General features: G+C 31.5%; 2 protein-coding genes across 2 annotated transcripts in view; one reads left to right on the forward strand and one right to left on the reverse strand.

Moving 5' to 3' along the window:
- Positions 1-9816: 9816 nt before the first annotated feature.
- On the reverse strand, positions 9817-25660 carry LOC149904146 (uncharacterized). Its single transcript, XM_090108212.1, has 2 exons — positions 23828-25660; positions 9817-10089 (listed from the first exon to the last, which is right to left on the reverse strand). The coding sequence occupies exons 1-2, from the start codon at positions 25658-25660 to the stop codon at positions 9817-9819; spliced, it is 2106 nt and encodes a 701-aa protein (XP_089964338.1).
- The window catches only part of LOC149904147 (ATP-binding cassette sub-family G member 1), a 69617-nt gene continuing 53908 nt past the window's right edge, over positions 9988-25696 (forward strand). Inside the window, exon 1 of the mRNA XM_090107820.1 lies at positions 9988-10291. The gene's annotated coding sequence lies outside the window, so the exon portion shown is untranslated. The remainder of the gene's footprint in view (positions 10292-25696) is intronic.

Genomic DNA, 25696 nt, shown 5'->3' on the forward strand with positions numbered 1-25696 from the left:
TTTAATCACTTCCTTTCAAATAAATAAACATATTAAAACAATATTCATTTGTTTCCATTTTTAATTGATGTTTTACATACGATCTATTTTATACCATAGGACTAGATTTAGGCCGTGGCTATTCTAATGCGTAATGCCTGAATAAAAATGTATTTGTGAGATTTTTTTTCATGTTAAACTACCTATGTGACTAATTGGTTCTATTATAGGTACAACTATTCATTGAATCGGTGTCAATGCTCCGCTTCACGGAAGGACAAAGTAGAAAAAATACTTTCAAATCTTTTTTCTGTTGGCTGTATAGCCTGCAAAAAAATGATTTTAAATTCTTGCGTGCGCCTTATTTAGTTCACTTCTTAATCTTATAATAAAAATATGTACATATTAATCGCGTGCATACAAATTTTTATGCACATTTAAAATAAATTCAATAAATATTTGCAAGTACATATTAAATAATGGCTAAAATATATAAATATTTGGGACAAGGAAGCGTTATTATCATACACGTAAATCTTATCGTGATAAGATATCAAACTGTAAGGGCTCTTGGAATATTGTGCGTGGAATAAAAATGTAGACAACGAAGTGTATGTTGGCTCAGGTTAGTTTTTTTATCATCGAGGCATAAAACTTTTTGGCGTAAAAACAGCACTCGCGCAATATGCGTTATGTTTATATGTACCTGGTTCTGTTAATATTGGTGGAATATTCCACCAATATTAACAGAACACAACTGGTATATACCAGAATTTTAGCAGATGTGTGATACTGATATTATTGTGATGATGATACTATAGTATAATATTATCTGTACAATGTTCCTAATGTCATGTCTGTTAATATGATAATTCATAGTAATGTTTTAATTTTTGCTGTGTGTACCTTGATTTTTTACATTAGTCCGTAGTAGAATCGTAAGTGGCGAGTGGGCACGTGATGCTGGACCCTCAGATCGTCGTTTAAAGTCCACCCTTAGCTGCTCACGACATGTTGCCCTCTTGTTGCTAAGTTACAGTGACTTTTTAGAGAGCCCATCTGTGAGAGGGCGAGTCACCGTCTGCCAATATATTATTTTTACTAACTTTGTTGTAGAAAGGCAGACGCCATAGTTCCTATAGACCCAGTAACCTGTCCACATAGCACCCCTTTCCATAGTCCAGTTATTTATTTCCATTTTCTGTAATAGTCCTACATAGGCCGTGGACTGCCCATCTCTATATAGTGCAGTCATGGGCAGGCTGCGGCTGGTGTCCCATAACACATTAAAACTCTCAAAAGGGCATCTGCGTGTTGGATCCGTGTCCCTACGTAAGCCTTCCAAAAGACCGGGTACCATCCTTCTGGTGGCACCCGAGTATTATGGAGATGAGAAACATAATAATAATAAATTCTTTATTGCACACCAAATAAAATTACAGAGAAGAAAACAGCACATAGGAACAATGTACAAAAGGCGGTCTTATCACTTACAAGTAAGCTTACAAGTGATTTCTACCAGACAACCTGTGATATTGGAAAAAGCTGGAAGAATACATTTATCTATGGAGATAAATGTTTGTAAACAAAAGTAAGAAAATATATAATACATACTTGTTTGAATACATACTTATTGATATTAAATATATGCAATTGTGGTTTTGCGTTCTCAATATTTTTATTTGATACTTGGAAACTTGTTCATGCATGCGTAAGTAAGTATAGGTAGGTACTTAAAATAATTGTGAATACTTTATCATGCCTACAATCTACAGTTAAATGCTAATATTAAAAACAAAAGCTTAAAAAATATTAATAATTAATATTTATATATAATTATTACTAACTAATTTGATTTTGTCGTTTTATAAAATAGGTTCTGTATAAGGAAGTTTTCATAACAGGAAAATAGCTCAAAAAACCTGAACGCGGGAGAATTTACACTTTTTCCTGTATCGCACTATTGCATACCGATTGATTGAATAGGATAAATACTGTACACATTTAAATATTGTTGTATATAAATATTCCGATGTTTAGCTATATTTTTGGGAGGTAAAGATAAAATTATTTCACAGTAATAAAAAAATATATTAGCGCTCTAGAACAAAATATACCATACCATAACCATATTTAAGCATGCCTACGCCTCAGGGCCCCAGACATTATGATCCTTTAGCAACTAAATGAAAGTCTCCAAATACATTTTTCATAGAAATATTTTTTTGAGAATTTAGAATTACTAAGGTAGAATTTAGTAAGTATCTATTTTTAGGGCTCTACCAGTTCTTATGTGCGCACTACAGTGGTAACTATAGCAACCCTTAGTAAAGTTACTGCATAGAGATAGATTAGGCATATTTACCTATTACATAAGAATAAGTTTTACGCATTATCAACGTCACGAAAGTCAACAACCAATAACATATTCAAATAATAATTTTCAATAATATTAACCGGTTGGATCCGTGCGTGGAACCCTGCGGTTGAAGGCCTCTAAGTATTTCAGTCCAACCACCTGATGCAAAACTTATTATTATTTACGATTCAGATTTGCATTTTTTGCATCACTATACCAAGCTAAATTTTGTAAGGGTCAAGAGATGTTATAAGTGATAATTGATGAACCCTAATCATGTAGCCTTGTACTTTAATGACTGTGCATAAATTCATGTTCGTATTTCGATGGAGGCAAAGATGCACAATAAGTGGTACATCTCTCTGTATATAAAAATGAATCGCAGAATGTGTTGCTAAGCGTCGAGATGTCAGATGTGTTGCTAACTCGAGAATTCGACGAATTCGACAATTTTTTGTTTAACGTTAATAAAGGAAAGTTCTTATGGAGAAAAAAACCTGAAAAAAGGACAATAGGGCAGAAAAACGTCTGCCGATGAAACCGAAAGAAAAGTAAAAACACTACATAATGCATCACGCGATATTTTGAATGTGGTTTCCCTTTCTACTTACACTTTACACCGTAATGTTTGCAGTTTCGGGTCATCGGAACTTTAAGCATATTCATTTAAAATTATAGTATGACATTGGTTCCACTTAAATACATTTCATATATATGTATAGAATTAATATCTGATATAATTCTCCAGAATAAATTAACAATAAAAATTTAAAGCTAATATTGTATTTGCCAATTTCAAACATTAGAGTTGCGAGTTTTAGGTATCACCCTATTACTAAGAATTAACAATTGTATATGAATTTCAGTTACAAGTAATTAACCAGTATTCTATTAATAGATTTCCAGGCTTCTCTTGGACGTAAGGGCGGTTGAAACTATATTTAGTCGATAAAACTATTATGTATAACGATCACACGAGTAGGTATATTATAGTAATTAGTATTATTAAAATTTGTATACAACATTTTTTTAACACGAAGGAAGTTTTTGCAAATCACGGAGTCGCTTAATGTGCCATAATACCTATACCTACAAATTTATGTACCTAAATAATATGAATGAAAAATGTGTGCGTGTACTAGTGTACACACGTAAGAAGTGAAACTTCTTTATGACCTTAAAATGTCACGAGTATGGCGTAACGCAAAAATGTCACGCGTACGGCGTAAGGGCGTGTCCACATGTACACGGCACGGCGCCGTCAACGCGCAACGATGCGATGTCGCGGCACGGTGCGTTGCCGCGTCGTAGAAATTAACGTTGCCGTATCGTAAAAATTCACATCACTATGCCGCAACGTTACAGGGCACGGCAGCCTTGGCAGAGAAGTGGCAGTCTGTAGCACAGTGTGATCAGATTTAACAAAATTCTGTGATTTTAGCAGAATATGACCCCCGCAGAAATTCTGCTAGTTGCTTGGTTAATCTGCTAAAATATGCTAAACATTTAAAAAAATCCTGAATTTCTGCTCTGCTGAAGGGTGGCCAAGGCAAACACACCAACAAAATCGTTACATAAAATGGAAATGATAGATTTTTCTATGTTTCTAGCACAACTATTTCAATGAAACCTAGTTAACTTACAATAAATGTTGAATTATGTTAAGATTATTAAGATTCTGCTAAAAATTGTCAACTTTATCTATTGTGCGGCGTATTATGCTAAGCCCTAAATCAGGGTTCATATTCTGCTAAAATCACAGAATTCTGGTAATTCTGATCACACTGTGCTACAGACTGCCACTTCTCTGCCAAGGCTGCCGTGCCCTGTAACGTTGCGGCATAGTGACGTGAATTTTTACGATACGGCAACGTTAATTTCTACGACGCGGCAACACACTGCGCCGCGACATCGCATCGTTGCGCGTTGACGGCGCCGTGCCGTGTACATGTGGACACGCCCTAACGCAAAAATGTCACGCGTACGGCGTAACGCAAAAATGTTACACTAAATTTTTGTCCAACCCCGATAAAGAAGTTTCACTTCAATAAAAAAAAAATTGGTTGTCTGTAAAGTCGTCGATTGTGCTTCTTTGTCGCTCGTTCCACGCTCTAGCCTGCACTTCAAGCCTTGCATGGAACGCCTCAGAGCGAGGTAACGCCGCATGAGTCATGTTTTTTCGTGCGTGCAACCGGCTCTATCGAATTATAAGACGTTGTCACGTCAAAAGTTAGGATAAAAATTATCATAACATCACATATATTTGCCTAATATGACTAATTGAAGTGAAACTTCTTTATCGGGGTTGGAAAAAAATTTAGTGTAACATTTTTTCGTTACGCGTGACATTTTTCCGTTACGCGCCATCTTTTTTTATCCCTACCACGCGTGATTCGACGTATTTCTGTAATGTTGCATTATGCATACAGTAAATTATTTTTTGAAAAATAAGGTCATAAAGAAGTTTCACTTCTTACGTGTGTACACTAGTACACGCACACATTTTTTTATAATAACTTATGGGCTATATACTATTTTGAGGTATATATTATGTTTATATATCTTGTCCAATATTATGTGTTTGTTAATGAATGTAAAACAATAGAATGAACATCCAGATTACATATGGTAATGCTTCACTTTAGTATATACATACCTTTATTATTATTTACGGACCCTCGCTGTGAATATCTTTTGTTATCTTCTCTAACAATGTACCTATGTCTGCCTTTTTATTCATAGGCAAACCTACCATTGCCATATTATGTACTAATTAGTGTATGTTTAGCAGCTTTGCTCTTCTGTACACATCAACATATTCAGGGGACACTTTATAATTCGTCATTGATTTTAGTCTAAAAATATTAAATACCCCAGAATTCTGCTGATATGTATATTTCATCCCCTTCCCGTTTTGTTTTTGCGACAAAACATACCTGGTGTTTTCTCAAAGGCTTATATGTCTAATAAATGTCGAATAAACATATACGTATATCTTTTATAAGAAAATTAATCAAGAGTTGCTCAAGCGAAAATCTTTACAGACACTTCGGCGTAAAATTAGTTTGGACGCAGGTACACATGAACACGCATTTTAAAGCCATGTTTACAAATAAAAATAAATATTCTTTTATAAGGAACCGAAATGAAATTTACATTTCTACTGAGTTGCATAATTTATCAATATCAAATGCTATTAAAGAGTAACGAGTTTTTAAAAGAGTTACGGCCGATTCTCACAAAACGATTTTATTCGCCCAATAAATTTCCAACATCACTGATTTTTTGTCTTTTTTAGAAAGACAAAAAGTACAGTCTTCTTTTTTATGACATTTTAAAAAAGTAACTACAGTTCCTTTTTATTACATGAAAAAGAGACAAACATAAATCACATTATAATAATATGTAAAAGTCATCGAAATTTTTCTATTGTTTTCGATTTCTAAGAAGAGAAATTATTTTGCTAAGAATCACTTGTTTTTAAGCTAAGTGTAAACATGGACCAATATATATCAGTAATATTTAATTAAATTAATAGGTAGTAGGTAGCATTGGAAAAGTATGTTGACACTTCCGGAGTATTGTTAGGAGCGGTTCATACATTACAATTTACAATACGTCCATGCAGTTTCAGACATTATTATTTAGATCGAAAGCTACAAGTATTTTGTATGTTTATGTTGTTCAGAAATCCCTTTGTATATCAAGAATGAGTTAAAAAATAACAATTGACATAAATTTAGACTTTAGACGGCTGTAAAAACTTAATTATTTTAAAAATTTCAAATCGATGAAACGGATTTAAAAAATTCTTTAGCTATGAATATCATTAGGTATCTATTATCATCTCATTACATTTTCACGTGCGTGGAACCACGGGGCGCAGTTTGTTTTCTATGCAGGATAATAATTTACAAACAACTCCAAATTAAGTATAAAGTCCATTAATAATGTCGTAACAATTAACACCAAGTATCTTTTATAATATACTAGCTTTCCGCCCGCGGCTTCGCCCGCTTAGTCTAAAACATAATAAATTATATACTAAAACTTTCCTCTTGAATCACTCTTTCTATTAAAAAAAATCGCATCAAAATCCGTTGCGTAGTTTTAAAGATTTAAGCATAGGGACATAGGGACAGAGAAAGCGACTTTGTTTTATACTATGCAATGTAGTGATGCCGCATCGCACATTTGCTTCACGTGTATCCAGCCTAATATTTATAAACCAAAACACGTACAAAATCATTACTCAGTGGAAATAAAATAAAGATCATCATATTATGAGTCAGAATTCAACTAATAGGGTGCATAGAGTTCCGATAAGTTGGTAAAATCTACATATTTAATTATGTATTCAAACAAACGTTTTTGAAAATTCCTATAATTTTATTAGTAACTAGCGGTCCGCCCCGGCTTCGCCCGTACATATTTACGTTTTCTCTACATAAAAACCATCCTCGTACTTCAAGGAATATAATAAAAAAAGAATTATCGAAATCGGTTCAGCCGTTCTCGAGTTATGCGCTTACCAACACATTTTGCGATTCATTTTTATATATAAGATGTACCTACATAATATCAAGACTTTATCATCAACTTTTGTTCATCTGTCCGTCCGTATTTTTATTAGGTTGGGGTAATTTTTGGAATGGCTGAATCGATTTTAACTTTCTTGATGGGAGATTATAGAGCTATAATACAGGTGACATCTTGGGTGGAAGGAGTCGCGGGCGCCGGCTAGTTATTAAATAAAATAATGATTACTTAAACATAATTAATATTGAAAAAAGCTTGTTTTAGATGAATTTATGACTGTGCCCATTTTCCTCATGCGTTTGATCATAGGGAAAAATTTACAGAGAAATTAGAATAGGTATTTAATATTTATTTTACATTTGAATAGTATTTGTATCTACTATCCTTATTTGTCTCTAGAATTTAGATTATTTTGACTCCACGATTGACCATATTGAAGAGAGAAGATAGAAACATTTCAAAAGTAAATTTATAATTTTAATTCAAGCGATGATTTCCTCTAGGTATTTTTTTTTCTATTTAAACTAGTAATCAGAGAAAAACAAATAGACATACTTAATTGAAACACATTTAAAAGTTAAAACAAACATCCCAAAAATTTTGATATCCGTTTCTATTGATTTTTGATACTAGTAAAACTGTTAATTACGCCGTTCCGGGTGTTATAATATGCAAATGTTCAAACATTTATTAATAATCATCTCGTTAACACGGACCGGAGATCATAAAAACCGCTTTGTTTCTAAACTGGATTAGATCTTTTTGGGAATGTCACTACTCCACCATTAATATAATGGTTCAACTATTTTAATTTTTGTGCCATCGATACGCAGATATTAGATTTTATCAATTCTTACAAATAAAAACACGGTTAATGTTTCTTTTTCAAATTCATGACATACATAATGGTAAAATTTAATAATGAACTGTTAGAAAGAATTATGCACCTCTTAAACAAAAAGTACCATAAAGAACAAGGTAATTAATAGAATTTCATAATCAATTATAACTAATGGATTGATATGACACATCTATTGTTTTTTAATGTTTGTTTTTTATAGCACTTGTCACATTATGTAAAAATAACGTCAAACCAACAATACCATTAATTTATTATGATTTATTGATTCGAAAATTGATCATTAATTATTAGAATTAATATTTATATAACACGTTTGTTATATACTTAATCAGGTCTTTAAAATTCTAATTTTATATGTTAACATGAAGTAGGTAATTTTTGAGGCGTCTATTCCATATCATAGACACGAAGAAGATTGTTCTAGTACCTAAGTTAGAGTAAACCATAAACATGTGATAATTAATTTTGGATTAGGTTTTCATTGAGATAAGATAGTCGCTGAGATTAATATGACCGTTACTTTAAAACTATTATTATCATCGTTATTAGTTTTCAATTAACTAGATAACATGATAAAGTTATGAACAAAGACATTGAAAAAGTCCTTTTTATGTCACTGCAACTGGGACAAAATGAACGGAGCTTGTCAGTTAAAAATGTACCTAGTTGTAACGAAACAATGTGTTGTCATTTTTTTTTTATTTCTATAACTGTTAAATAAATTGTTGAAACATGTCACCAAAATTCGATGACATTTATGTGATATAGAGGTTGTGTGATTCTTGTTTTTTATACAGATTTATTATTTTATAGATGCGATCGTTAAGAGAATGATAGGAGGTCATTAATCATTGCCTATAATTAGTATGTGCTCGATAATTATTTAAATAAACAGCTATTTAAATTAATATTCAGCAAAGTGTAGGCACACTCAATACATATATTAAATGTTGAATATTTTTACATTTTCGCATGCTTCATTTTTATTTTTAAATATTGTTATTCATTTCCTACAATATAAAAGTATGTAGTATGTATATTGAAATTTGAACTTCTTTACGGAACTGATACGGATTGTAGTAGGTACGGGTAATATTTACTTTTATATGATACTAGCTTTCCGCCTGCGGCTTCGCCCGCGTTTTCAAAAAAAAACCCGCATAGTTCCCGTTCCCGTGGGATTTCCGGGATAAAACCTAGCCTATGTCACTCAGAAATGATGTAGCTTTCCAACAGTGAAAGAATTTTTCAAATCTGCCAAGTAGTTTCGGAGCCTATTCAATTCATACAAACAAACAAACAAACAAAAAATCAAACCTTTCCTCTTTATAATATTTGTATAGATTTTTTTTGTTTTTACACCAATTTATTCGAGGTACTTAGTAATTTGTTAAGTCAATAATGATATACTTAACAATACCATAAAAGTGTGTGAAAAATAAAAAAAAGTATCATGAGGGATGGAAATTTTGAAATTATTTAAAAACCGATTTCAAAAAGAGACGGTTCTCAATTCAACAGTATTTTTTTCTTTTATTTTTGGGTTTGTTACCTTAGAATTCTCGGAGAAAGGATTTTCATGATTCTGTTTTTACTAGAAGCACAGACTACTAGAAGGCTTTCCGATTGGTCCCATTTAAATTTTGTCAAGTTCTGACCATTCGCAGGTGGTTTAGATTTTTGTTAAAAAAATATTATTTGAAAAGTTATCTTTTTGAATTTTGATAACCATTTCATTGAATCTTTAGAATGGACATAATATTATCTAAACATAATATGTATATTTTTAAAGTACTATAATGGACTAGAAGGACTGGACCGATTTTTTTGGTTTCATCGTCATAATACATGTATTATGACGATGTATATTGTTGAGTGTTGAGACATGTATAATTATAAAAATAATTTATAGATAATAAATAATCATTTATCTACCGGTGTCGACATTGCGTTTAATTGATAACGTATCTTTGTATCGATTATTGAGTAAGCTGCAAATAATAATTAAACGTATATTAATGTACTTTTTAGATATTTTTTTTATTAATTCTAAGTTCAAAGTGCATTAGTGATGGATTCACATTAGTGATTCCCACAGTGATTCCAATGTTGTGATTCTTGTATACGTCATGCGTTTATTATTCAAACCAAGAATTGAAACAATGCATTTCGATAGAGCGCATGCGTGTACAGACGCGGCGACGCGCGCACGGCGGGTGCGTACTGCGTAGGCCTGACAGCCGACAGCCGACAGTCGACAGCTGACAGGGTTCAGTTCTTGGCCGGGGCGAGCTCTCCCAGCACATTCTGAATTCGCTTCAGTGTGCCACTGCGCGCGAATCGGCGCTGGCTGTGCGTAAACATTCGAATTTTAATAACATAGTCGAATGATATCGCTTTTTTCGTCGTGCAGTTGAAAAATATGATATTGTAATAAATAATACATATTGAACAAGTGCAATATTGTGCTACGTTTTCGTTACGATTTGTTGACACATTTTTGTACTTTGCGTACTTATTGAATTTTTGTGAAATTGTCAGTGAAAATAAAGGTAAGAATATATTTTTTTTCATAATTTTACTATAAACCTAAATTCAGTCACGTTTTCAAAAAAAAATATAAATTACGTTATGAGAATGTAAACTAAAACCTTCTTCTAAAACCGCGCTATCTGTTGGTGAAAATGGAATAAATCGCTGCAGTAGTTTTTGAGTTTATCGTGAACAGACAGACGCAGTTGATGACTTTGTTTTATAATATGTTATAAAAATTGGTAATTACTAATTAATAAAAAAAAGGTTATTTATAATAGGTACTTTTGGCAATTGGCAATTATTTAGCGAATTCATATATTATTATGTGAATTCGTTAATTAATAACTACAATGTCAGTCCCTTAGTTTAAAAATAAACTAATTTGTAAAATTTAAAAATAATTTGTTTGAAGAGCAGTTAAATCGATTAATTTGCTGATCTTTTGAACGTTCTGTTTGTAACAGAATAATGCATATTAATTAACATAATTAATAAATATTCCAAAGGTGACTTCAGACTATATTACTTATAATTTATTTAAATTTAAAAGAAATTTACTTACAAACTACAAAGTAACTAACTAACTACAATTATAATATAAAATAAAAAATCTAAATTAATTTTAAATATTACATTACCAGCGAGTAAAATCGATCAATTGAAAAATTATCTATAAATTTCAAAACTCTCTTTTTTTATTCAATAATTTGTTTACTACAATGTTGCGATAGGTACGAAATATATGTACATATAGTATCTACTATATCAGGTAGGTTTAGGTATATGTTTATGCAAGTATATCGGCAAAATTAAATAAATATAATATGATAGAGCAATGCAATGCATACTGGATGAAGTTTACTGTTTGAACTATCTTTGGAATATAATAATTGTTTTTTTTTAAATTTGCATACATAGCACTACTTATATATTTTTTAAATAAAACACAACAAAAATATAGTAACGCACATGAGTGCTATCAGATATCTTTTGTTGGAAATTAAACCAATTACTTCTTACAGAAATTTTTATGATTATTTGACTAATCTCAATTTGCACTAATTAAGTATTATTTGAAAAGAAAAATAAATCATTGTACTACTTTGATATATTTTTATTGTTGTTGTATCGACGATTTACTGATTATAGTTTGTAATATGATAATTAGGTTAAGTAAAGAAGACTTTAGGTCAAGTTTAAATTACTTATAACTACATAGTATAAAACAAAATCGCTTCTTCTGTCCCTCTATGTCCTTATGACGTATGCTTAAATCTTTAAAACTACGCAACGGATTTTGATGCGGTTTTTTTAATAGATAGAGTGCAGGTTCTCGAAGAAGGTTATAGTATAATTATAATTTATTAGGTTTTAGACAAAGCGGGCGAAGTCGAGGGCAGAAAGCTAGTTATTTATAAGGTATTAAGGTGTTCTCATCAATTGCAGATACATAAATGAATTATAGTTTACTGTTTAAGTGAATTATAGGTTTTATACTTATAAGACACTAGCGGTCCGCCCCGGCTTCGCCCGGGGTACCTACATATTTACGTATTTTTTCATAAGTACCATCCTCGTACTTCATTTCTTTACACCTTGGGTTACATTATTGCATTTTTGGTAAGGATCTTTTTTTGAAAATGCTATGTTGCTCAGTGAAGACGCAGCTCTCTAATGCTGAAAGAATTTTTGAAATCGGTCCAGCAGTTTAAGCGTGATAACCATACATATATGTATAGCATATACATACATAATTACAAACCTTTCCTCTTTATAATATTAGTAATAAATTAAAATTACATATTATTTGCATTTAGAAGAGCTTATATTGTATTGTTCCAATGGAATTTTTCCTAGAATTATGCAACATTGATTTTATGCGATTGTACTTACGTGCCTGTTGTGATTTCAAATTGATTATTTTTATTCAATGAGTATGATTTGTGCGTTATTTCAAAGCGAACTGTTTTAGTAAATTATTCTATTTACATATTCCTTATTTATTTATTGTCCCAGATATAAAAAAGAAGGAAAAATCTTCAAGTTGACAAACTTTTTAAGTCTTTCTTTTTGTAATTAATGTTGTTTTAATTAGTATTAATAATATGTTAGTCATAAATAATGATAAGCAGAAGTTTTACATGATTCTGAAAAGTATCTATTGAAAGGTCGATTCTCTATGACTTCACGGTCAATATACTTCGTGTATAGAACACATTTCAACGTATTTCGTGTATCTTTTTGACGATTCTGTTTCTAAATGTCCGAAATTTTAAATATATTTATTTATTTGTACGTAGCTACGATGACAGTATTCTTAAATTTCTTATGTTTCATTATCGATGTACAATAATACGTGTAGGTACGTTAGAGGGTCATTATATTTTAATTGGATCGAAGTGCTACAAATAAATTATCATAGCATTGTCCGTATTAAATGCGTGCTGAATATATTAAAAGAATACATACTCACGTGCACTATTTTTACAAAAACAATTTCTATAAGGTCATGAACGCACCAGGTGCGCTGAACTAGTTTACTTCATGTAGTTTCTTTTTTTTTTCGTTTGTAACCGTCCTGCGTAGGACTGGTTTATTGCATGCAAGAAGGTTTTATTGCACGTAATGTATTAATTTATTTATGTATCGTTTATTTTACCGCGTTTACGTCGACTTCTTCAGGATGATGTTTCTTGTAAATAGTTTTCCTTCTAAATCCGTCCTTATCTAATTTATACCTTCGTAATGATAAAGTATCAGACATTTTTTCTTAATGTAATTTCAATCCTCTAAGTCTAAGGAATATGAATCAGCATTTTTATTATTTTTCATACAACAATAGGTATATTTGCAATGGCAAACTCAAGAGCAATCGAAGTTTCGTAAAAACAAGTTTTAATTGGCAATTCAAAACACGGATGTAGATTTTCGATTTTGTAAACACTTATTTAATTTTCCATTACTTTTTGTTAAAACATCTACTTAAAAATAAATGAATGTAAGCATTCAAGAATGATTAATTATGGGGATGTGTTTTGATGCTCACTTTTTATCAGAAATGTGCTTATTCTGTTTTCGCTGCAGCTGCGTAATGAGAAAGTGTTATTCTTTTTTACTTTTATTTGATTGATTGATTGATTACTTCTGATTACATTTTGATATCAGGCGAAGAAATCAGCCGAAAATTTCTATGATTACCTATCATGTAGGTAAACTTTAATTTATGATTAGGTATGTAGAATGTTTAATTTTGTGACAAAAAAGAAATTATTACGGATGTGAATATTGTAACCTTATCAGTAAAATAAATAAATAAATATATTGTGCATTACCTACTACATATTTAAATATTTTGTAAGACACAATGCACTCTACAAATTTCTATGTGGGTCATTGGTCGATTTTTCATGCTCTACCTGCTGTAACAGTACTAATTAATACTTTTTAACGAACATCTTGAATTAAAAGAGAATTTAACTAACGACAAGTATTCATAATTTCATACCAAATAAAGGAATAGACAGCATTGAAAAAATAAAAATAACCTAGGATCTAAATCAGTTGTCTAAAATACTTCGCAATTTAAATTACCGCTTAGGTATCACTATTTTGCAATTTTATCCTCCTACTAACATTATAAATGCGAAAGTTTGTGAGGATGTGTGTGTGTTTGTTACTCTTTCACGCAAATACCACTGAACCGAATACACTGAATACAATGAAATTTAGCACACATATAGAGGGTAACTTGGAGGCTAAATGAGCAACAGCTACCCAAGGTCACTTATTTAACGAATAATATGTATTTTGAAAAATAAGATAATTAATTACAATTAAAATCATACTAAATACATATTTTATTTTTAAAATTTAACGCAAAAGTGCATGGAAAAATATTAATTTTAATTATATATAACCTATTAAATATTATTTTATTTCTTTATCGTGAGAATGGTAAAAATATAAACGTCACAGGCAAATAATTAAGGACATTTTAATAAAATTTTTATAGTTTTAAAAGAAAAACATGTGAATTAAATAACTTTGTTCATAATAGTTCATATACAACTTATTCGTTTACCCTTTTTATCTTCTACTAATAAAGCTGAAGAGTTTGTTTGTTTGAACGCGCTAATCTCAGGGACTAATGGTACGATTTGAAAAATACTTTCTGTGTTAGATAGTTCATTTTTGAGGAAGGCTTATATCACCACGCAAATACTAAAGGAGCGAAGCACTGCTGGTATAACCGCGGGGCACAGCTAGTAGACGATATATTCTTAAATAATGCGACCATAAAACTAATTTTCCATTGAATATTTTCCATTACAATCAAATAATTTGTCAAAATATTTAAGTCAATGTCAAGTTACCGAGATAACGTTATTCGTTGACCTATATTTTTCTGTATATTTGCGTATTTGTGCTCAACACGTGACTCGTGTTATCAATTCACGGAAATATAGTTGACAATACGTTTATTTTGAACCATTGAGGATAAAAACAATAATACATTCTCATCAATAAATCATACACATGTGTAATAAAAACAAACAAAAATATTTTATGAAAATTGTCACGTTTTACGTCTTATCATTAGTGACAGCTGTATATGTAAGTTGTAAATTGTAATATAAATAAATAACTAAGTGATAAAAATTATGGTAAATAAACCATTTCCAAGATTGGTATAAATTACAGAAATAATTGATATACGATAATAAGTATATTTGTATAAGTAAGCTTTTCAATAATAATGTTTTGATAAAAACATTACATAGGTACATGCCAATTTACAACCGTATAACATTGCAACTTATTCCAATAACGGTAAGTAAAATAAATATTATAATGATTAGATATAGACCTTTTCATGTTTTTTATTAAAATTGGTTTATATAATGAAATAAACAATTCAAAATGCTGTCATAATTATTGAGACACCGCTACGAAAAATAAATGTGAAAGTAAAATAATTTTCATTGCTCTTAACCTCATACATTTACGTCTCCAAAATTGTTTTTGTAAACATAATGTAGATATAAGACATTAAATATATTATACTCAGTTAATGCTTTGGTATTAATCGATAATACAAACAAATGACTAGTTACGATATTTATAAAACAATTCACAATACTGAAGAATGTTATTATTATTTCATTACAAACCATTTCATGTATCACATCAGAGAATGATAATTTTCGAAGACAGCTGCATTTTATTGCAATAATAAAGATACGATTGCACACTTTTAATACAATTTCGACACTTTAAATTGGGTTATCGACAGGACGAGTTCGAAAAAACGTTTAGATAAATATCTTTATAACACTAAGTACTAGCTTTCCACCCACGGCTTCGCCCGCGTTTTCAAAGAAAAACCCGCATAGTTCCCGTTCCCGCGGAATTTCCGGGATAAAACCTATCCTATGTGTTAATCCTGTGAAAGAGAAACAAACTGCATACATACTCACAAACTTTCGCATTTATATTATAATATTAGCAGGAAGGACTTGAACAATGTGGTTTGCGAATAACCAAGTTATCCCAAACTCCAAAGGGTCTTCAACTATGTATGTTATAAATAGCGCAAAATAATACAACTTGTTTATATGTTGTAACACATTTTATTTTCCTAGTGATTTACAACAACATCTGCAACTAATTGTAACGATCTATAAATGATGACACATAGACTCTGAAAACATTCATTGAAACACAACGTGTCAAACAAGTGATTTTATTTGACCATCTGCGATTTACCCAACGTAGGCCAAGTGTCAATTGCATTGTAAACGAATGATCGACGCATGCGCGATCGGCTAGTGCATTAGAGCAGAAAGGACATGTCCAAAAATGTATGAACCAAAAACCCAGAATCGACAGGAATGAAATGTGTACCAATGGATTGATATTGAAGTATAATATAATATTACCAAGGGGGCAACTCTGAAATCGTTATAGTATAGGAGCTAGAAGCAAAATAAAATAACTAAGAAATTCCTTAAAAAACATAATATACATAAGTTTCCGTTATGTTGTGGCTTAATATGACGATGTTATAATGTTTTATCACTTGTGTTACACATAATAAATATCATATTTTACAAGAAACGAAACAAAAACGTTAAAGCACAACATAACAAAAACTCGATTTTGTAGTTTTGTTCTTTTAGTTTATAGATACTACGATTGTTATAGTACTAGGTATATTATGTATTATCGGTAATTCTATGGCTAAAGATTGAAAAAAAATCTGTATAGTATAGGAGCTAAGAGCCAAAAACAAAGTGAAAAATCGTTTGAAAATAATAAAAACTCGTTATGTTGTGTATTAGAATATCGTTGTTATTCATTTATTTTTATAATTAGGTCTAATTTTATTAAGTTTTAATGATATTATAATCTACCCATCTATAATAACAACTACATTCGAATCTACAACAAATTGTGTTACACATTTGACATGAATGTACAAGCAAAAGCAATTAATCAATTAAAAATTAAAATTATAATAACAACGATAATCTTATCCACATCATAATATTTTTCAAATGATTTTTTATTCAGTTCTATTGTCTTTTAACTCCTATACTATACCTATTATTATTTTTTATTTCCAATCCTTAGCCACAGAATTAGGCACCAATAATACACACAGTACTATAGCAATTGTAGTATCTTGAACCAAAATAAAAACTACTAATAACGGAATCTTTAGTCACTTATGTTGTGATTGAACATGATGTTATTATGTTGCTGTTGCTTTTAAAATGTGTTGATGATAATTATCATGTATAACAGAAGTGATACAACATTATTATAACGTCATATTAAGCTACAACATGACGTAAACTTATTTTTTTATTTTTTAAACGAATTTCTTACTTATTTTATTTTGCTCCTAGCTCCTATACTATAACGATTTCAGGATTACTGCTTTTGCAACATTATATTATATTTAATTATCAATCCATTGGTACACATTTCATTCCTGTCGATTCTGGGTCATTTTTTGGACATCTCCTTTAGCGTCGCTAGGCGATGTAGAAGGCATAGTAAAAAGAGAGAAGTATGTTATCTTCGAACAAAGGTACATCGCGCCGTTTGTATGTACCCAGAGCTCTTGACCACGCACCCCGTTCATGTACGTACGCACGCACACAACACCGCTCGGTTCCCACTCAGGTACACTGGTCCCGTGCGGGCCGCGCCGCGCCATTGCTGTGAGCGGTCGGTGTTTGTATATACAATTATTTAAAATATCAATGTAATAAGCCTCGGGAGTTTAGATTGGTACCGTGTTCTCTTAAACGCCGGGAGTTGGCCTACTTCTCTCTTTTTACTGTGGCAATGGTACATGCGCAGCCGCATAGAAAGTTCATTGCCTCTTACGTAGCGGTCAAGGCCCCGTTCATCTGCTGAGATTATCTTGCAGTTAATGCTTTATCAATCGTTTCTAAACTATAAAACAATATTCTTACAACTTATTACGTATGTATAACGTTTTACAGTTTACTGTATGCCTTTTGTTATGGAAGAAAAGGTTATTTTATGTAGGAGCTAAACCATTTAAAGGTTTTGCATTTAAAAATCGATATAATAAAATATATCTAGCGTGATGGAATAGAAAAAATATGTTATTCATACAACATGTACATTGTACAAGCTAAGATTAATACTGAAAATATTACATTTAATCATGCTATATTAAGACTTAAGAGATATTAGTTATACAAATGAATTTCATCATTATTTGCATCCGAATTCAAAATATTCGACCTTGATAATTTTGTAATTGTGAATTTAAAATTTAGAAATGAATGGCTGCTTCGAAGTATTTTCCTCGATCTTAATTTACACGTGGAAGAGAGATATTATCTGGCAAGGAATATAAATGTTTGAAAGTTTATTTAGCACGTGTTGATATCTACTTTGTAAGCTAATTAATATACTTTCACGATACGCGTGTAAAATGTCACATGGAGATCAATATATTTTCGTCTACAAATTATAACGACTAATGGATTAACATGGGCCCTTTAGTCCGGTTTCTTTGGCGTCTTAACCAAGACATTATAGATAACTAAAGCATTTTTTTTTTAATTTTATCAAGCGAGTGTGCAAATTAGTTTTATACATGGTTTGAAAGTAGTTGTTCCTTTATTTTAACCAGTTTCAACTACTTGATTGAGCATGTCTTAAAATGATTTAATTATTATACAAATTTTTTATGCCTCGTGTCCCTCGTTAAATATTTTATGGTAATCGTAATTTTCTGATTGTAGGTGGGTATACAAGTATTATTTTATTATTAGCTCTCCGCCCGAAAATTCGCAAAGTTTTCATTCCATTATAAGATTTTGTAAATGTCAAAATATTATCTAGGTATATCATTTATGAAAAACTATTAAATCGATTACCTATCTTTATCTTTAAAATATAAAGGTCAGTGATTCATTAGCACTAATTGTTTGTTCAGAAATGTGTGTAAATCTACCTATCTTAATGGGTGGGACAGAATATGTTCTATTGTTTTTCACAATATACGTATATCTGAAGAATATACGATGCCTAAGTATCAAGTTTCAGGTCAATGACTTAATGGGCATATTATGTCCCTGTAGCTAATGGACTTTATGGGTACTTTATAGATATTATGCCATAAAATATACATTTACTTTAAAATAATAGGCGAAAGTGTGTCCTAATAGCCTTTGTTACTATAATTTATCAGGAAAATCAGAGATTTCATTGTTTACATCTCAGTTCTATCGATCTCATACTTATATATGCTAATAAATGTAAATATAAAAGCGAATTTAGATTACAAAAGTTAAAATATTTTATAAGAACAGGATAAACTTCCTCGTATAAAACCTGAAATAAGAATAACGTAGCGTTTTTGTTTTACTTGTTAATGTTTATAAATAAACAATTGGCATTTTGCTGAAAGATAACAACAACAATGGTTCTTAAAATAGCTGGCTATAATAATAATAATTTTTACCAAGTTGCAAATAAAAACTTAAGGTAGGTACATACCTAATTTGTTACGGTAATCTGGCAATGTGTCGTTTATTCGTTAAAAAGAGCAATTAGGTTCAGAGTTTTCCTGACTCTTCTCAGTAAAAAATGCTTTTCAAAGCGGTGGTATTTATTTACATACCAACTAAATGTACATAATTTTATTGTCGATAAAAAAGTTGATGTGCACAATTCCGTAAAGAAAAGGGTTGCTTGAATCATAAAATCTTCGAGAAACTTTAATTTGTAGGTATGCAAAATTAAAGTGATTTCAGAAAAATCTAATATGATTGCAAAAGATTAGTCAGGTGTGTCTCTTCGAAACAGTATGGGTGATGTAATAGATTTTTTAAATTATGTTTTACGTAATGGCCAATTTTGAGTATTGTTTTAAATATTATTTATTAGGAATATTTAATAATGTCGATGAAAATAGACGGTAGCTCTGAGCTCTGTGAACTATAAACAAAAAACTGTACTGCTTCCTATAAATAATTAATCTATAGTAATATTATAAGGCTGAAGGCAATCATCACGCTAAGGCCAACAGGAGCGGAGCAATGCGGGTAAAACCGCGAGGCACAGCTAGTATTTCATAAACATCAGCTAACAATATAAAAATATAAAAACCAATCATTCATTTAATATAATGTTTAAATTCATTTAGTATATGTTAATGTTATACATATTTCAATTAAAAACAATATAGAACTAAAATGTTATAGATATACGATATTCTACTACATATTCGAATTTCTCAATTCCGCGAAATAAATTAAAAGATACAATCTTTGAGTATAAGGAAATAATAAGCCAGCAATTAAACTATTTCCTTTTCGTAGGCTTTACTTATTTATGCTGAATAATTAATTATAATTTAACAGGTTTTCTTCCTAATTGATCTCGATATAATTACTACATTTAGATATACATAATATTATGTATTCTGTAGTTCATATTAGAGTAGTGTTTCCTAAAGATGGTTCCGCGAACTGTGGCTTCCGCGAATTAATTTCATTCGTGATTTTATTTCAAAAACTCTACATATTTACGTAGGTAATCTTTAAACTTCGATTGAATCTTCTAACTGCTGTAACTTTTCATTAATTTTGTTTATAAATTATTGGTTCTTAAAATAATGTTCTGTTAAAATTACATGAAATGTTTATAACATAACATAAGTGCGGTTTGCGCTTCAAATTTTCAATGAATCATTCATCTGAATTTTTGTCGACTATGTACAAATTAACCTTGTTTATTATTATATTTATATGTATTTTACCCTTACACTACTTTTTAGTTATTAATTTATGAGCCGTGTCGAAATTCACTTCGTTATTAGCAACAAGGCTGAAAGTTTCACATTTTCATGTAATTCTGTTATACTGACGTTTCACGATTTTCCGCTGTGTGTGTGTGTGTTATCTTAGTATGTTATGGAGAATGGTGTAAGACGTATGGTTTGCAAGGGCAAACCATGTAAATTACGATAGGTACAAGGGTATCTATCGCAATTTACATGTAATATTGAATAGGCCTTTAGATATTTAACCTATAAATAGGCGAAAAGATATTGGGGGTTCGTCAGAATTGGGTATCTATATTATGCTATAACTATCAAGAAATAGGATACCTACAACTGGATTCTAGTAATAAATTGTAAATCCACCATTCAATGAATAACGAAGATACTTAACCAATAAATAAACACAGTAATAAAACGTAATATATTCAAAATAAACAAGACCTTCTAATAAAAGCGTAGATATCAAGTTACCAAACATTATAATGGTCCTTAATTATTCGTAGTGGTTCTCAAAAAGTTTACATACCGTTAACGAATAGCTGAGTAGATATTTGCAATTGCTATTTGCTAGAACATTACCAAATAAAGTTTAAGCAATGTTGTTACGTAACCCAATCTGGTTAGGCTCATTCAGCAATGATAAGAATCCAATGCGATTTTGTTTAATTGACTGTATGAATACTCTGAAATTGTCATTGACAATCTAACCGGAATTCCTCTAAGCCTGGTTGTTCGCTTTAAATAGAATACAGGACTAGAGTACAGTTATAGAATAGAAGGGATAACAGCAATAGCCAGTTACTCGTTTAACTCAAGATAGCTTTTATTAGTGTTCAGTGTAAATTGTTTATTTCATGTGTGATTTTATTTATGCATCTTCTTCATAGTTTAAATCCAAAATAAGTACTGAAATTTTAAATTTATGAGAATAGTTAGTCAAAACAATTAAAATAACTAATTACGCGCAATTCAATGTTATCGTACAAATAATCGGTAATTTTGTGTTGTTTTTTCGTTTCTTGAATCATTAATTTAATTTCCTATTATATTTTGTTTGACACGCACATAATATAAAATTAGTTGTTGTACTACACTAGACACTAGTGACTGTAACGTTGGTAATAAAACTATTAATATAATATTATTATTAACACGAATATCACATAAAATCGTCACAATATATACCCAACAATATATTCTAATACTCCTACGTATAAAGTATACTAGCTTTCCGCCCGCAGCTTCGCCCGCGTTTTCAGAGAAAAACCCGTTCCCGTAGGATTTCCGGGATAAAACCTATCCTATGTCCTTTCTCGGGAATCAAAATATCTCTATACCAAATTTCACGAAAATTGGTTCAGTAGTTTAGGCGTGATTGAGTAACAGACAGACAGACAGAGTTACTTTCGCATTTATAATATTAGTATGGATTGTTATAATTTTATTGTCGATTTTAATAAACAAACAGTCTATTTACATGAAATTGTAATAAAACTTATACCTATCGTAAATTATTATAGAAGTGTTAACAAATTAACCAAATATTGTATTACATCTTAAGAATTAAAAATTATTAACATTATAGTAGGTAATAAATTTACAAAAGTCCACTTGAACTCAAACTGAAAATTAATTAAGTGTTGAACTTAAGTTTAAATAACTTCCTGAATCGATATTTGACCGACCTTATTAACAATTTAGCGGATTTTGTACGTTATCGATTGGATATAAACGACCGAGGAAAAATCGTAAAGTTTTGGTAAATTTTGACATGTGACGACATTCACTTCACCTCCGTTTCATTACCGTGAAAATGTCAATAATGATACGACCGTGACATCTTAATAATATGATAAGAGCATTAAACGGTATTTGCCTTGTAATAAAAACATATGAGCAAATTATCTTGATCCTTCGAGGAATGTATTGTTAAGTACTTGGGCCAGTGAATTCCACTGATTACTATGTTTATATACTCGTAGATACAATGTAGGCAGATTTTATGCTACGTTTATAAGGCAGGCGTACAAGCGTTTAATAAGCTAATGGCATTATAATTTGTAGAGATTTCCCATTTAGCGCCTGGGATTTACGGACTAATTTAGACGATGGACTTTTGAGTAGCCCACGTCAGATGTAAATCAAATTGATGATATTCTTATCTTATAGGAATTAATATAAATTCCGCAATTGGTTTTACCGTAGTATAAAATTGGTTATACAGTTCTCCGAACTGCCTCCCATTATTTTAAATCGTTACTGAGGAAAAAACTGCGTGCAGAAAACTTATATCGTCAAATTTAGAATAGAATAGAATAGAAAACACTTTATTGTACAATGCACACAAAAACAAAATTTACAAAAAACGATATTTAACTTAAAATAAATGTACAATTTGGCGGCCTTATCGCTTAAAAGCGATTTCTTCCAGGCAACCTTGGGGTATAGGAAAAATAAATCAGTAAAAAGGTAGATAGTGCATAAATACGTACATTATACAAGAAACTGTAATTATACATAGATTACATAATATACTTAAGAATCAAATAATATTATACAAAAACAAATGAGAAATGAGCAGTATAGGAATACAAATATTAGAAGAGAGGAAAATAAATTTACATAAATAGATAACTAAATCAGCAAAGAACATAGACAAACAGCATTAGAGAGATAGATAGTAGTTCTTAACAAGAGTTTTAAAACTATATAAAGATTGGGCTTGCCTGATCGTTGTTGGGAGAGAGTTCCACAATCTTACGGCTTGTACGGTAAAAGAGCAATCGTAGAATTTGGAAGTGTGAACAGGCATACAAAGCGTAAGATTGTCGGAGGAACGGAGATTGAGTTCATGAGAAGACCCCATAAACACAAATCTTTTTTTCAAGTAGGAAGGAGTTCTAGGATCAAAAAGGATGGAGTATAATAAGGAAAGGATATGCATATTCCGGCGAAGACGGATAGGAAGCCATCTGAGCTGTGAGCGGAAATCGGAGATATGGTCGAATTTACGTAAACCAAAGATAAATCTAATTGCAAAATTTTGAAGACGTTCCAATTTGTTAAGGTGCTCCTCAGTAAGGTCTAAATAGCTTGCATCAGCGTAGTCAAGGATAGAAAGAAGCAAAGACTGCGCGAGCAAAATTTTCGTGGGTTTTGGTAGAAAATTGCGCAGTCGTCTTAACATCGAACCAACCCCAAAGATCTTACGGCTTACCTGTTGTACGTGTTCTGTCCACGATAGAGTTTGGTCAAACCATATGCCGAGATTTTTAACCGTTGGACTGTAGTCAACATCAACACCATCGATAGTAATTGCAGGCAGGTCTTCAAAAGAAACCCTAGATATGAAGTGAGGACTGCCTATTACTATTACTTGCGTTTTCGTTGGGTTAATTTTGAGTCCATACTGATGAGCCCATGTCACAATAGCACGCAGATCATTATTGATACACTCAACAGCTTGTTCAAGATGCTCAAGACTTGCATGGGTGTAAATTTGTAAATCGTCTGCATATAGATGGTAGAGAGAAGATAATTTACAAGTTATTGAATTAATAAATACGCTAAAAAGGAGTGGTGACAACACGCCGCCTTGAGGTACACCAGCAGTGATATCGCACCAAGTTGAAAAATTATTATCAACACGAATACACTGCCGGCGACCATGTAGATAGCTACGAAACCAGTCGATCACTGCAGGAGATATATTAAGAGAACTCAGCAATGCCAACAATATATCGAAATCAACGGTGTTGAAAGCATTGGAAAAGTCTATAAGAGTAAGAATTGTTAGCTGTTTATTATCCATTGCCAGACGAATATCATCTGTAACCTTGACAAGCGCAGTGACCGTACTATGACCGGCTCTGAAACCGGATTGTAAAGGATCTAATAAGGAGTTTTTCGTTAGAAAAAGGCACAGCTGTTGCTGTACTAGTTTCTCGAGGATTTTTGAAAGGAAGGGCAGGATTGAAATGGGACGATAATCGGAAAAGCTGGAAGGGTTAATCTTTTTCGGGAGAGGAACTACATGAGCGTCCTTCCAACTATCGGGGAAGCTAGCGGTTGAAATAGAGAAATTGAGGATATGTGATATGATAGGAGTGACTATGTCAAGGATAGGTAGGATCATAGTACGGCCAATGCCATCACAGCCCAGAGCATTCGAAGCAATGGACAATATGTTCTTTTTAATATCACTGTCAGTGAACGATGTGAAATTGAACGGAGGAAAACTAGGGGTCGGCAAAGATGAAAGAAAGTTAATAGTATCAAACTTAGTATTGCTATCTAAAGGAGCAACCGAAGAAGTAAAGTGTTTATTTAATTGGTTTAGGTTGGTATTGAGAGGAATATTAGTATTAGATTTGCCAACTCCAAGGGATTTAAGAAATTTCCAGGTACTACTTGTGTTGCCGTTCTCAACAGATTTATGGAAGTGGCGTCGTTGCGCATCTCTACACATCGTATTGCAGCGATTACGAAGAACTTTATATTTCTCCCGGTTGAAGTCTGAGTTGTTCTGCTTGAACCTTGATTTAGCCAAATTCTTCTTGTGAACTAGCGATTTCAGCTCATCAGTAAGCCAAGGAGCCGGAGCATGTTTCATTCTAATAGCTCTAATGGGTGCATGGACGTCGTACACTTTTACAATAATAGTGTTGAAGACATCAACTTTAGTTGTCACTGTGTCGGCAGAGAAAACGGGAGACCAATCTATTTTTTGTGCATCTTCACATAGACGTTCTAAGTTCATATCACGAAAATTACGCTGCAGCAGAACCTTGTGCTTCTTTTTAGGAGGACGTAGGAGGTATGACAGGAAGATTAGGTCATGAAAGGAAAAGGCGTCGGCGGAACATTGCCCGTGTTTCGAAACATGGCTAGTGGAAGAAACAATAATTAAATCTAGGAAAGAAGGATTACAGCCAGGAGCAGAGTGGGTAGGATTAAGAGGAAGTATGTTTAAATCACAAGAGGAAACAACAGAGGAAAGTTTATGACTACGGGCATCATTTTTCAAGAGACAAGTATTGAAATCACCCATAATCAGTACGTGTTCATAAAGAGGTCGTAGGTTTTC

The sequence above is a fragment of the Colias eurytheme genome, chromosome 12 (genome assembly GCF_061535395.1).
Source record: "Colias eurytheme isolate Ceu_HAF_F1 chromosome 12, ilColEury1 Martin Lab GWU primary, whole genome shotgun sequence".
Lineage (NCBI taxonomy): Eukaryota > Metazoa > Arthropoda > Insecta > Lepidoptera > Pieridae > Colias > Colias eurytheme.